The sequence below is a fragment of the Pseudophryne corroboree genome, chromosome 5 (genome assembly GCF_028390025.1).
Source record: "Pseudophryne corroboree isolate aPseCor3 chromosome 5, aPseCor3.hap2, whole genome shotgun sequence".
Taxonomy (NCBI): Eukaryota; Metazoa; Chordata; class Amphibia; order Anura; family Myobatrachidae; genus Pseudophryne; species Pseudophryne corroboree.
In genome coordinates this window covers 187513486-187528745 of record NC_086448.1, presented here as the reverse complement: position 1 = coordinate 187528745, position 15260 = coordinate 187513486, and the positions used below count along the sequence as shown (strand labels likewise).

The following is a 15260-nucleotide window of genomic DNA, read 5'->3' as shown; positions in this document are numbered from 1 at the left end:
GCAAGCTGGTACTTGGAGAACCACAAGTACCAGCATGCGGGAGAAAAACGGGCCCGCTGGTACCTGTAGTACTACTGGGAAAAAAATACCCAAATAAAAACAGGACACACACACCTTGATAGTAAAACTTTATTACACACTACCGACACACACATACTTACCTATGTTGACACGCCGACTGCCACGGTCTCCGACGATCCGAGGGTACCTGTGAAAAAATTATACTCACCTTCCAGCGTCCAGAGATAAATCCACGTCCAGAGAGATAAATCCAGGTACTTGTTAAAAAAAACAACCCGCAAATACCCGCTCCATACCGGACTGAAAGGGGTCCAATGCTTTCACATCAGACCCCTTTCTCCCGAATGCCGGGACATCACGTGACTCCTGTCACTGAAGTCCCTTCAGCCAATCAGGAAGCGCTACTTCCGTGGCGCTCACCTGATTGGCTGTGCGCTGTCTGTACTGTGACAGCGCATCGCAAAGCCGCTCCATTACTTTCAATGGTGGGAACTTTGCGGGTAGCGGTGGGGTCACCCGCCGGTCAGCCGCTGACCGGCAGGTGACCTCACCGCTAGCCGCTAAGTTCCCACCATTGAAAGTAATGGAGCGGCTTTGCGATGCGCTGTCACAGTACAGACAGCGCACAGCCAATCAGGTGAGCGCAACGAAGTTGCGCTTCCTGATTGGCTTAGAGACCTTTCTGTGACAGCTGTCACTGACAGGTCTCATTCGTGGAAAGGTGTCCCATGTGTCAGCATGGGACCCCTTTCAGTCCAGTGGTCGGGTATTTGCGTTTTCTTTTTTTGCCAAGTACGTGGATTTATCTCTGGACCATGGCTGAGGTGAGTATATTGAACTTTTCTTTTCAGGTATCCGTGGATTCTACATGGAGAAGAGGACCGATGTCGGCGTGTGAACATAGGTAAGTATGTGTGTGTCGACGTATGAAATAAAGTTTTACTGTCGACGGTGTGTGTGTCCTGTTTTTATTTGGGTATTTTTTCCCCAGTAGTACTACAGGTACCAGCGGGCCCGTTTTTCTCCCGCATGCTGGTACTTGTGGTTCTCCAAGTACCAGCTTGCGGGGGAGGCTTGCTGGGACTTGTAGTACTACTGGAAAAAACAATATCTTTTTATTATCACAAAAGGCTATCAGCCCCCCCATCCGCAGCCCATTGGATGGGGGGGGGACAGCCTCGGGCTTCACCCCTGGCCCTTGGGTGGCTGGGGGGGGGGACCCCTTGATTGAAGGGGTCCCCACTCCCCCAGGGTACCCCGGCCAGGGGTGACTAGTTGGATATTTGATGCCACGGCCGCAGGGCACGGCATAAAAGTGACCCCCGGCTGTGGCATTATCTGTCCAGCTAGTGGAGCCCGATGCTGGTGTTAAAAATACGGGGGACCCCTACTCTTTTTGTCCCCCGTATTTTTGGCACCAGCACCAGGCGCAGAGCCCGGTGCTGGTTTTAAAAATACGGGGGATCCCCTGTCAATTTTTCCCCCGCATTTTTAGAACCAGGACCAGCTCGAAGAGCCCGAGGCTGGTTATGCTTTGGAGGGGGGACCCCACGCCATTTGTTTTAATGATTTTACCGTTCCAGCATTAAAAAAAATAAAAAAAATAATATATTTTAAAAAATATATAAATAATATTTGTGCCTCCAAAAAAAAAAAAAAAAAAGTACCTAAACCCTTCTAATATAAATAGATCTGCTATTCCCAAAAAAAAAAAAAAACACAAAAAAAAACATGTTTACATTTTTTTTATTTGTTTTCACCCTCCAAAGTGTGGCGGATTGAAAATGACGAATTTGCTGTCTAAAAGCACTGCTGTCGAATTTCCAAACTTGAATTGAATATGCTTTGGTCGAATTGCAGCACTTGTATCATTGCAGAAAAGTCGAATTTGCAAAAATTCGAATTTCAAAAAGTCGAATTTTGAAAGTCCGTTTTTTGGTCGGAAAGCACTGAATTGCATAGGCGATTTTTTTTTTTGGTCGAAAATGACCCGAAATTCGACAATTTCGGGAATTCGACCGCAATTGCATATACCCCTATATATGTTACATGCCAAGAATTTAAGTAGCAGGTCATAAACTAAAAGAAAACAGGTGCATCACAAATAGTATATAAAAGGGCAGCCTCTGACACCACTCTGGGTCTATACCCATCCTAAACCACATGGCCAAAAATTCACACATCTTAACATCACACGCATATGTGCTTGTTAAACTTCTCATTCCAGAGCTATGGGCATAAATATGGACTTGGTTCCATCTCATTTCAAAACCATGGGCATAAATATTGACTTCTAAAACCATAGGCATAAATAGAGATTTGTTCCTGCCTTTCTTGCTATACCAGCCTCCATTTTCCTGGAAGGCTGTCCACTACATTTTGGAACATGGCTGGGGATTTGGAACTAAAGAGGTCTGGCATGGATGTTAGCCAATAAGGCCTGTCTTTACAATTTATCCCAAAGATATTCAGATGGAGTTATGGCGAGGCACCTGTGCAGGCCAGTTAGGATCTTCTACAAAAAAACATTTTTTGATGGAGACCGTTTGTGTAAGTGTGCACAGACATGCTGAAATAAGAAAGGGCCTCCCCTAAACTGTTACCACAAAGTTGAAAGCACACATTTCTCCAGCGTCACTGTATGCTGTAGCTAAACATGCCAGATCTCCTGCACCAAAATGTACAGTTGAAGGCACAGCAGTGCAGAAACGGTTTATAGGCATCTGGCAAACTATGATTTGTCTGTCAGGCCATGTCCAATGGCCATGTGCCACTCCTACTGTTCGGCATTGTGGATTGGGATCTGTTGCTTATGCGCAGCTGCTCAGTCATGGAAATTCAATCCATGAAACTCCTTACGAACAGTTCTTGTGTGGACATTGCTTCCAGAGGCAATTTGGAACCGGTGGAGAGTTCTGCAACAGAAGAGACTTTCTGTGTACTGCTCACACCAGCAGTCTGTAGTCCCTTTCTGGAAGTACTGTATTTGTGGTCTACCAATTTGCAGCTGAACTTTTGTTGCTCCTAGGTGTATCCACTTACAGTAACAGCGGGTACAGCTGAGTGGGACAGCTCTAGCAGAAAACTGACTCATTGGAAAGGTGGCATCGTAGTCACTAAGCTCTTCAGTAGGACCACACTATGGCCTGCAGCATATAATACAAATGATGTTTTTCTGGGACAGACAATGATTAAGGAGTAAAAGGAACATGACGTTTCTTGTAAAAATATATATATTTTTTTTTTATAATTTAACAATGATAAAACAAAACCCCTTAAGACTATATGATCTTTATATATAACTTACGATAAAAAATGGTTGGTCACCTAAGAAAACACTATGCAGCTGTTATAACATAGGTGCCTTCATATAGTATGTCAAATTCAGTCAATGAATTCAGTGACACCATGCAAGGTTTTATAGTCGGACCTTTAATGCCTTACTTCCTCTTCTCTATCGGAACACGGTCCATCAAATAAAATGGAGAACTGATCAGTTACATAAATACAATATAAAACAAAACACTGACACTTATGGGTTATGTCTCGTACGAAACATCCACAACTAGATCCTTCACATACAGTATGCACTTGAGTGTCATTATATTGCAGTGCCAAAATTGTTAGATCACTGAAAATAAAGGAAACAATCTTGCTGTCATTTATCTCTCAGAGAAGTCATACCATTTATTTCCAGAGGTCAGTGGGGAGACGAAAAAATAAGAATTTACTTACCGATAATTCTATTTCTCATAGTCCGTAGTGGATGCTGGGACTCCGTCAGGACCATGGGGAATAGCGGGCTCCGCAGGAGACAGGGCACATCTAAATAAAGCTTTTAGGATCACATGGTGCGTACTGGCCCCTCCCCCTATGACCCTCCTCCAAGCCTCAGTTAGGTACTGTGCCCGGACGAGCGTACACAATAAGGAAGGATCTTGAATCCCGGGTAAGACTCATACCAGCCACACCGTACAACTTGTGATCTGAACCCAGTTAACAGTATGATAACAAAAAACGAAGTAGCCTCTGAAAAGATGGCTCACAACAATAGTAATAACCCGATCTTTGTAACAATAACTATGTACAAGTATTGCAGACAATCCGCACTTGGGATGGGCGCCCAGCATCCACTACGGACTATGAGAAATAGAATTATCGGTAAGTAAATTCTTATTTTCTCTAACGTCCTAGTGGATGCTGGGACTCGGTCAGGACCATGGGGATTATACCAAAGCTCCCAAACGGGCGGGAGAGTGCGGATGACTCTGCAGCACCGAATGAGAGAACTCCAGGTCCTCCTTAGCCAGAGTATCAAATTTGTAAAATTTTACAAACGTGTTCTCCCCTGACCACGTAGCTGCTCGGCAAAGTTGTAATGCCGAGACCCCTCGGGCAGCCGCCCAAGATGAGCCCACTTTCCTTGTGGAGTGGGCCTTTACAGATTTAGGCTGTGGCAGGCCTGCCACAGAATGTGCAAGTTGGATTGTGCTACAAATCCAACGTGCAATCGTCTGTTTAGACGCAGGAGCACCCATCTTGTTGGGTGCATACAATATAAACAACGAGTCAGATTTTCTGACTCCAGCTGTCCTTGAAATATATATTTTTAATGCTCTGACAACGTCCAGTAACTTGGAGTCCTCCAAGTCGCTAGTAGCCGCAGGCACCACAATAGGCTGGTTCAAGTGAAAAGCCGAAACCACCTTAGGGAGAAAATGAGGACGTGTCCGCAGTTCTGCCCTGTCCGAATGGAAAATCAGATATGGGCTTTTGTATGATAAAGCCGCCAACTCTGAAACTCTCCTGGCTGAAGCCAGGGCCAATAGCATGGTTACCTTCCATGTAAGGTATTTTAAATCTACCGATTTTAGAGGCTCAAACCAATGAGATTTGAGAAAATTCAAAACTACGTTCAAATCCCACGGTGCCACTGGAGGCACTATTGGGGGTTGTATATGTAGTACACCTTTGACAAAAGTTTGTACTTCAGGCACTGATGCCAATTCCTTCTGGAAGAAGATTGATAAGGCCGAAATTTGAACTTTAATGGACCCCAATTTTAGGCCCATAGACAATCCTGCTTGCAGGAAATGTAAGAATCGACCAAATTGAAATTCTTCCGTTGGAGCCTTCTTGGCCTCACACCACGCAACATATTTTCGCCAAATGCGGTGATAATGTTGTACAGTCACTTCCTTTCTAGCCTTAATCAAGGTAGGAATAACTTCCTCTGGAATGCCCTTTTCTTTTAGAATCCGGCGTTCAACCGCCATGCCGTCAAACGCAGACGCGGTAAGTCTTGGAACATACAAGGTCCCTGCTGAAGCAGATCCCTTCTTAGAGGTAGAGGCCATGGATCCTCCGTGAGCATCTCTTGAAGTTCCGGATACGAAGTTCTTCTTGGCTAGTCCGGAGCCACCAGTATTGTTCTTACTCCTCTTTTCCGTATAATTCTCAGTACCTTTGGTATGAGAGGCAGAGGAGGGAACACATACACTGACTGGTACACCCACGGTGTTACCAGAGCGTCCACAGCTATTGCCTGAGGGTCTCTTGACCTGGCGCAATATCTGTCCAATTTTTTGTTGAGGCGAGACGCCATCATGTCCACCTTTGGTCTTTCCCAACGGTTCACAATCATGTGGAAAACTTCTGGATGAAGTCCCCACTCTCCCGGGTGAAGGTCGTGTCTGCTGAGGAAGTCTGCTTCCCAGTTGTCCACTCCCGGGATGAACACTGCTGACAGTGCTATGACATGATTCTCCGCCCAGCGCAGAATCCTTGCAGCTTCTGTCATTGCTCTTCTGCTTCTCGTGCCGCCTTGTCGGTTTACGTGGGCGACTGCCGTGATGTTGTCCGACTGGATCAACACCGGCTGACCCTGAAGCAGCGATTTTGCCAGGCTTAGAGCATTGTAGATCGCTCTTAGCTCCAGTATATTTATGTGAAGGGACGTCTCCAGGTTTGACCACACGCCCTGGAAGTTTCTTCCCTGTGTGACTGCTCCCCAGCCTCGTAGGCTGGCATCCGTAGTCACCAGGACCCAGTCCTGTATGCCGAATCTGCGGCCCTCTAACAGATGGGCACTCTGCAACCACCACAGGAGAGACAACCTTGTTCTTGGTGACAGTGTTATCCGCTGATGCATGTGCAGATGCGATCCGGACCATTTGTCCAGCAGATCCCACTGAAATGTCCGTGCATGGAATCTGCCGAATGGAATCGCTTCGTAAGAAGCCACCATCTTTCCCAGGACTCTTGTGCATTGATGTACTGACACAGTTCCTGGTTTTAGGAGGTTCCTGACAAGTTCGGATAACTCCCTTGCTTTCTCCTCCGGGAGAAACACCTTTTTCTGAACCGTGTCCAGAATCATTCCCAGGAACAGCAGACGAGTTGTCGGGGTCAATTGAGATTTTGGAAGATTCAGAATCCACCCGTGTTGCTGAAGCACTACCTGGGTTAGTGCTACACCGACTTCCAGCTGTTCTCTGGACTTTGCCCTTATCAGGAGATCGTCCAAGTAAGGGATAATTAATACGCCTTTTCTTCGTAGAAGAACCATCATTTCGGTCATTACCTTGGTAAAGACCCGAGGGGCCGTGGACAAACCAAACGGCAGCGTTTGAAACTGATAATGACAGTCTTGTATCACGAACCTGAGATACCCTTGGTGTGAGGGGTAAATTGGGACATGCAGATAAGCATCTTTTATGTCCAGGGACACCATGAAGTCCCCTTCTTCCAGATTCGCTATCACTGCTCTGAGTGACTCCATCTTGAACTTGAATTTCTGTATGTACAGGTTCAAGGATTTCAGGTTTAGAATAGGTCTTACCGAACCGTCCGGCTTCGGTACCACAAATAGTGTGGAATAATACCCCTTTCCCTGTTGTAGGAGGGGTACCTTGACAATTACCTGCTGAGAATACAGCTTGTGAATGGCTTCCAAAACCGACGTCCTTTCTGAGGGAGACGTTGGTAAAGCAGACTTTAGGAACCGGCGAGGGGGAGACCTTTCGAACTCCAACATGTAACCCTGAGATATTATCTGCAGGATCCACGGGTCCACTTGTGAGCGAGTCCACTGATTGCTGAAAATCTTGAGTCGACCCCCCACCGCTCCTGAGTCCGCTTGTAAAGCCCCAGCGTCATGCTGATGGCTTTATAGAACCCGGGGCGGGCTTCTGGTCCTGGGCAGGGGCTGCTTGCTGCCCTCTCTTACCCTTTCCTCTGCCTCGCGGCAGATAAGACTGTCCTTTTGGTCGCTTGTTTTTATAGGAGCGAAAGGACTGCGGCTGAAAAGACGGTGTCTTTTTCTGTTGGGAGGGGGTCTGAGGTAAAAAAGTGGATTTGCCGGCAGTTGCCGTGGCCACCAGGTCCGAAAGACCGACCCCAAATAATTCCTCTCCTTTATATGGCAATACTTCCATATGCCTTTTGGAATCCGCATCACCTGACCACTGTCGCGTCCATAAACTTCTTCTGGCAGATATGGACATCGCGCTTACTCTTGATGCTAGAGTACAAATATCCCTCTGAGCATCTCGCATATAAAGAAAAGCATCCTTTAATTGCTCTAGAGTCAATAAAATACTGTCCCTATCCAGGGTATCAATATTTTCGGTCAGAGAATCCAACCACACTACCCCAGCACTGCACATCCAGGCTGAGGCTACTGCCGGTCGCAGTATAACACCAGTATGTGTGTATATACTCTTCAGTGTAGTTTCCAGCCTCCTATCTGCTGGATCCTTGAGGGCGGCCGTATCAGGAGACGGCAACGCCACTTGCTTTGATAAACGTGTGAGCGCCTTATCCACCCTAGGGGGTGTTTCCCAGCGCGCCCTAACCTCTGGTGGGAAAGGGTATAATGCCAATAACTTCTTGGAAATTAGCATTTTTCTATCTGGGTTAACCCACGCTTCGTCACACACGTCATTCAATTCCTCTGATTCTGGAAAAGCTACAGGTAGTTTTTTCACCCCCCACATAATACCCCTTTTTGAGGTACCAGCAGTATCAGAGATCTGCAAAGCCTCCTTCATTGCCGTGATCATATAACGTGTGGCCCTATTGGAAAATACGTTTGTTTCTTCACCGTCGACACTAGATTCATCTGTGTCGGTACCCGTGTCGACTGACTGAGGTAAGGGACGTTTTACAGCCCCTGACGGTGTCTGAGACGCCTGAGCCGGTACTAACTGGTTTTCCGGCCGTCTCATTTCGTCAACTGACTTTTGTAATGTGCTAACATTATCACGTAATTCCATAACTAAAGCCATCCATTCCGGTGTCGACTCCCTAGGGGGTGACATCACCATTACCGGCAATTGCTCTGCCTCCACACCAACATCGTCCTCATACATGTCGACACACACGTACCGACACACAGCAGCCACACAGGGAATGCTCTAATCGAAGACAGGACCCTCTTAGCCCTTTGGGGAGACAGAGGGAGAGTTTGCCAGCACACACCAAAAGCGCTATAAATGTATATAAACAACCCTAGAAGGTGTTGTTTTTGATATAAGCGCTTTTAATATATCAATATCGCCAAATTATGCCCCCCTTCTCTTTGTTACCCTGTTTCTGTAGTGCAGTGCAGGGGAGAGTCCTGGGAGCCTTCCTCACCAGCGGAGCTGAGCAGGAAAATGGCGCTGAGTGCTGAGGAGAATAAGCTCCGCCCCTTTTTCGGCGGGCTTTTCTCCCGGGTTTTAAGAAAACTGGCCTGGGTTAAATACATACATATAGCCTTAATGGCTATATGTGATGTATTTATTTTGCCACTAAAGGTATTTAATATTGCTGCCCAGGGCGCCCCCAGCAGCGCCCTGCACCCTCCGTGACTGAATCAGTGAGACGTGTAGCAACAATGGCGCACAGCTGCAGTGCTGTGCGCTACCTTCATGAAGACTGAGGAGTCTTCTGCCGCCTGCTTTCCGGACCTCCGTCTTCAGCGTCTGTAAGGGGGATCGGCGGCGCGGCTCCGGGACGAACCCCAGGAGGACCTGTGTTCCGACTCCCTCTGGAGCTAAGTGTCCAGTAGCCTAAGACTCCAATCCATCCTGCACGCAGGTGAGTTGGAAATCTCTCCCCTAAGTCCCTCGATGCAGTGATCCTGTTGCCAGCAGGATTCACTGAGATTTAAACCTAAAAAAACTTTTTCTAAGCAGCTCTTTAGGAGAGCCACCTAGATTGCACCCTTCTCGGACGGGCACAAAAACCTAACTGAGGCTTGGAGGAGGGTCATAGGGGGAGGGGCCAGTACGCACCATGTGATCCTAAAAGCTTTATTTAGATGTGCCCTGTCTCCTGCGGAGCCCGCTATTCCCCATGGTCCTGACGGAGTCCCAGCATCCACTAGGACGTTAGAGAAAGTGAATTATTTATGTCATACCCACAACGGAGAATAAAGGAAGAGCATAAGCTGGCTGAATTGGAAAAGGGCAAAGCAATAAAAAAAAAAGGCACAGATTTATCTATTGTAGCTCCTAAATATAAAACACTAGCGTGCCCTGGGAGAGGTAATAAGTGCAGTTTTTTGCAGGAGGAAAACAACTACAGAGAAGCAAAGTCTAGCTCCATTTTAATGGGGATGAGGGGGTGTATAAATGTATACTAGAGTATAAGCATTAAACCAAGTAATGGTTTAATGCTTAAGCTGTTATAGGCATCCATCTGTACTTGTAACTTACAAAATATAAAGACATTAGCTGTGGGTGGAAGGGGTTAGTATTTAATACTCATTTTAAAAAGTTGTAGATTCCATGAAAAGTGCATACAGATGCGTCCACATACATCTAGCCGCCTAGCACGTTAAATAGCCCTTCTAGTCTCGCAATGCTGTGGCATCACTCAATAGGGCCGAGCATCTTTTTTGTGTGACTTTTTACATAAGTGTATCTTATTTGCAGAATTACGTGAATAAGACGCACAGACAACTTATGATGACTAAAATGATATGCAGTATGCCTATATTTTATGTGCGACTGTAGCTGTAACTGCAAATGATATAATGTACCATTTCGCATGCAGATACAGCCGCAGACGCACACGTAATATAGTTATGCCACATATCATTTTAATCAGCAGAGTCTGCTTGTGCATCTTATGAGCATAGCGATGTGAATAAGACACTTTCATTTAAAAGACGCTTCACACTAACAGAGTTGCACGGGAGCAGTCAGCTCTCTCATCGCCTGGCGTGAACTAAACTTATCATCAACTCACTGGTCATCTCACAACTCGACTACTGCAATGTTTTCCTCACTGGCCTCACTTACTCCCCTCCAATCTGTCCTCAACTCCGCAGCTAGGCTTATCTTCCTCTCACGCCGCTCTACATCTGCCACTCCAATTCGACAAAATCTGCACTGGCTCCCATTCCCCTACAGAATCCTCTTCAAACTCCTCACCCTTGCATACAAAGCCATCTCTAATTCCACTGCTCCCTAAATCTCCAACCTCCTCTCCCTTCATAATCCCTCCCTCCCCCTACAGTCGGCCAATGACCGTCGCGTTTCCTCTGTCCTGATCACTGCTTCCCATGCTCGAGATCAAGATTTTGCCCGTGCTGCACCCCTTCAGTGGAACGCGCTCCCCCACTGCATTAGACTCTCTCCGACCTTGCAAAGCTTCAAACTGGCACTAAAAACCCATCTATTCATCAAAGCTTACCCTTCCAATGCATAACCTAGTCCTGAGGCTGCTGACCCATCCCTCTGCCTCATGCATTGAACATCTCTGCTTTGCTTACATACTGCCATCAGGCTACCTCCTGCTTGCTTGCACCTCATGTCATCTGTCTCTTCCCACTAGATTGTTAACTCTTCAGAGCAGGGCCCTCTTTCCTCTTGTTGTCAAAGCCCTCTTCTCGACACATTTCACTCACAGCTCTATCCTAATGAGCGACCATCTTTACCCGCTTTTTCTCCTGCTGGTAAAGGCTCATCTCTATCTATGGCCGCCAGCCCCAAGTAGTACGATGATTACTCCCTCGTTACTTACATCTTAGCTGTATTATGTTTTGAGAATTGTGATGATCTTTGTTACCTGTACTCAATTTTTGTTATTTACTGTAACGCTAAGTTTTGTCTCCCTGTGCTGTCCTTTGTACGGCGCTACAAAACACTTGTGGCACCTTATAAATAAAATGTAATAATAATAATCGTCCACTGCATGGCGTATTGAGACAAGATGTATGAGGACACAGCTATAATTATTGAAAGGTAATTTACCATTTTGGATGATTGTTTGGGACCTGGAAAACCGACCATGAATAGCCGTCATATGTAGAGGTGTCTTCCCATCTTTACTCTGGAAAAAAAAAAAAAAATAGTTGAAATAAGACAAATGCTCTGTAGGCCATACTTAAAGAAATAGACTTGCTGAAGTATTAAAGTAAACTAGGAGGCTAAGCTCCTAGTCTGCAGGAAATACTTAAATTAAAAGTATTATATAAACACACCAAAAAGTATGCCCTCTTTCAATTTTTAATTTTTAATTTTTTTTTTAACGTCTCAAGTTGTTATTAAAAAACAAGCCACATAAAAACGTGAGGTACCACCACTACATGAAAGCAGAGACTTTGGAAGTTTGGTCTGGACATTCATAGTTAGGAGTCGTGCCATGAACAAAAGACATCTGTATTGATTTCTCATAATCAGCAGTTTCTGCGCATGAGTCTGGAATGTATTACAAATTAATTTCCAAACAATTTGAAGTACATCACTCCACAGAATAATGTTTATTTACAACTGAAAAGCATTGTTACAGTTTTAAATATTTTCAGGAGTGTCCATCCCAGCAAATTCACCAAATGCCTGGAGTGTATGATGCTCTGCGAAACAGCGAGGAAAGAAAAGAGACATCCAAAAATTATAAAGCTGCATCTGACAAAAAAAGGAATACAGGAACTTTGCCCTCTGGCCATGAGACCATAGTGAAGCTGTTTAATGCAATGTGCCATGTATGATGAAAATCATACACAGCCTTATCACTAGAACCTCATTCCAACTGTCATGAACGGCAGTGCTTCCGCCGAACTTGGATGTCATGCAATTATTGAGTCCACAAGGGACTCTCATACCAGAATATTCTAGTGAAAAGTCTGTTAGACAACTGAAGCTTAGCAGAAATTTGATAATGATTCTGTTATTTGATCAGCTGGTAAATCTACAACTAATTGGTTGAAACAAAAAAAAAACTTATTTTGGAATAGCCAAGTCAAAGTCCAGTCTTAAACTCCACTAAAAGAATATGGTGGGTTCTCAAAAGAGCTGTGCATAAATTAATGCCCTCACACAGTACCTGAAAGTTTTTGTTTTTTTTCTACATATCACTGAATTAGAACGTGTAATAACGTTTTCCACATGTAGATAGCGGGCATTATCCTATTAGCTCCGATGCCGTTACAGCAGATCAAAACAGACAGATATTGCGATTAATGAACAATATCAATTATCACTGTATCCAATTAGAGGCCGTTTTGATTGGCCGGAATCGGACCTGCGTGAGGCACCCGAAGCATAATCTCCAATAAGTGCCGGCATCAGTATAGTGACAGCTGGCATCCCATCTGACGGGATATCATATGTATTCCCTTAATTCACCTGCAGCCGTTTTACGAGGGCACCTTTTTCCTCATCAAAAAAGAAGAACTGGATATACAATTTAGACAGCGCTGGTGAATCAGTAAATAAATATTTTAATCTGCATAAATAGCAAACATACAATAAAACAATATATTTAAAACAATGACGGCTCGTGTCATACTGATCCCTTAATTATTATAACAGCATGTATGTTTGATTATCATTCGAGTATACATACTGTAAAAAGGGATTTTCTTTAGCAAGTAATCCTATCCTCAGATTTATAACTTTGCAGCAATTAATAGTTATAGCTCCATCGTACTGCCCATTGGTATGAAGCCATGCACAAACAGCTAAAGCTGCACACCAACCGGCAGTACGATAGAGCTATAACTATTAATCGCTGCAAAGTTATAAATCTGAGAATGGGATTACTTGCTCAAAAAAATCCATTTTTATATATACTCGAATGATAAATGGTTCGCTTTCTTCTCCACTTTTTTTCCTGTTACTTTCAGTCCGATTGGGCAATAGTGGGGAACTTGCCATCTGTATTACTGAAGCATGTTACTTCATGCACTAGTTTCTTTTCTTTGACAATATTTTGTGCAAAAAAAAAAAATGTTGTTTGCCAATATATTGTTAAAAATAACTCTACATCACAAAAGCAGTGTTTAAAAAAACAAAAACAAAGCCCCCAAATGTGCACTGCATTAACAAGGGAGGATAAGCGCACAACATTCAAGATGTATAAGTACTGTAGCTCCTGTGCTAGTGACCTATGCCATAGAGGTGATACAAGGAGCTTTCAAATATATCAATGGTTTTAACAGGGTACAGGAAGATATGATTCTACAAGGAAGAGAAAGCATTAAATGAACAAGCATTCAATAAAAATGTACAGTAGACTTAGGTGAAATTTGAGGTGTAGTAGCCTTCTACAAGATATGGTAGACGCTAATGGTATGTAGTCAATCCCGGCTCTCAGCTTGCAAAAGGTCAGAATCCCAGTAGCAGAATTCCGACCCTGAAAATCCTGATGGTAAGCATAGGGGTTAGGCTTAGGCTGCAGGAAGTGACCGTTAGGGTTAGGCTGCGTACACACTTGGCGATGTGCACCAGATATATCGTCCGATCCGGCGGATCAGACAATATATCGTTCACATCGTCCAGTGTGTATTCACTACATAGTTAACAATGCAAGCACCCACGGGTCGTTAGCGATGTACAGTATCTATAGTTTTCACCATGAAATCTTAAAATACTGTAAAAGACGGCATGCACCTGGATGTGGGTGCATGCCATCACTGGCGAGAAGCAAACAATATCGTTCAGTGTGTATGAATGATAGCGTTTGCGTGGGGGGAACCTTGCACGATGTCACATCTGATGTGACATCCGCAAGTGTGTACCCAGCCTTAGGGTTACAATACTTACCAAAATCTGTCATGATTTTGAACATGGGTATAACATACCCAACCCAAGGCTAATATGGTATGGGAATTTAAAAATGCTCAAGATAATAAAGCTATTGTAATATTGGGGAAAGAATGCTAAAGATGAAACAGGGTCTGAATTTGGGCAGAACATACAGTGTAATGGTTAGAATTACTGCCTCACAGCACTGTGGTTATGGTTTGGATTCCCACCATGGCCCTGTGTGGAGTTTGTACCCTCTTCCCCATACTTGTGTGGGTTTCCCCCGGGCACTCCTGCTTCCACCCACAATAAAAAAAAAAAAAATGCTGGTAGGTTAATTGGATTCCTACAAAAATTAACCCTAGCGTGAATCTCTGTACATGTGGTAGGGAATATACTGTAGATTGATCTGTATGTATATTGTTTGTATTGCCGCAGAGCAACAAGAAACGTGTTAACTGTTTTTGGGGGCAAGCTTTGTAATAAATGTATTTCTTAAAATAGAACTTTATATAATATTTAATTACATTTTTTTATTAAAACAAGTCTACGTGAGTACTGATCTTAACACAGACTGCTCAGCACACATCTCTCGCCCCGCTCAGCACAGCACGATGTGCTGAGCGAGGCGGGGGACGGACGGGGTGCCGCTCACTTCACCCAGCGCTGAAGTGAGCGACCCGCTAGATTGAGCCTCCATGCAGGCTCAATCTAGCACCGGCGATAGCGATGCGCGGGGCCGCGCATCTCTATCACTGGGGGCATAAACACGGCAGAACCATGCTTAAAATCTAAGCAATCTAGTCAGATTGCTTAGATTTTAAACACGGATCTCTCTGTGTACACCCCCCTTTAGAGTTGCACAAACTGGCATCTCAAATGTTAGAGAGAGGGATTCTCGAATGGTTATAGTAGTGCAAGTGTCATATTTTTCCTCAGGGCATGGTAAGATAAATCAATGAGACATGAAAAGAATGGCATGAGAGAAACAGTCATATCTCATAACAAACATCTGGGCGTAAATCATACGCTTACAACCATACAGCAAAAAAAGGGGGAGAATATATGTATGGCATTTGACAATACTCACTTTCACAGACAAAAATCGTTCAATAATCATGCCCTACTAATTGCAAAGCCAATAATATCAGATCATCATTGTTGGCCATATACTGTATTTGTGCAAAAGGACCATTTGTCACAGTTTCAAAAGGCTGTAAA

General features: G+C 44.5%; 1 protein-coding gene across 2 annotated transcripts in view; it reads right to left on the bottom strand.

The window, feature by feature from the left end:
* Positions 1-15260, bottom strand: part of ANKRD28 (ankyrin repeat domain 28) — a 497286-nt gene that overhangs the window by 107370 nt on the left and 374656 nt on the right. For both annotated transcript variants that reach the window (XM_063921942.1, XM_063921941.1), the window contains exon 9: positions 11265-11343. In XM_063921942.1, the coding sequence (XP_063778012.1) occupies positions 11265-11343 (79 nt within the window). The remainder of the gene's footprint in view (positions 1-11264; positions 11344-15260) is intronic.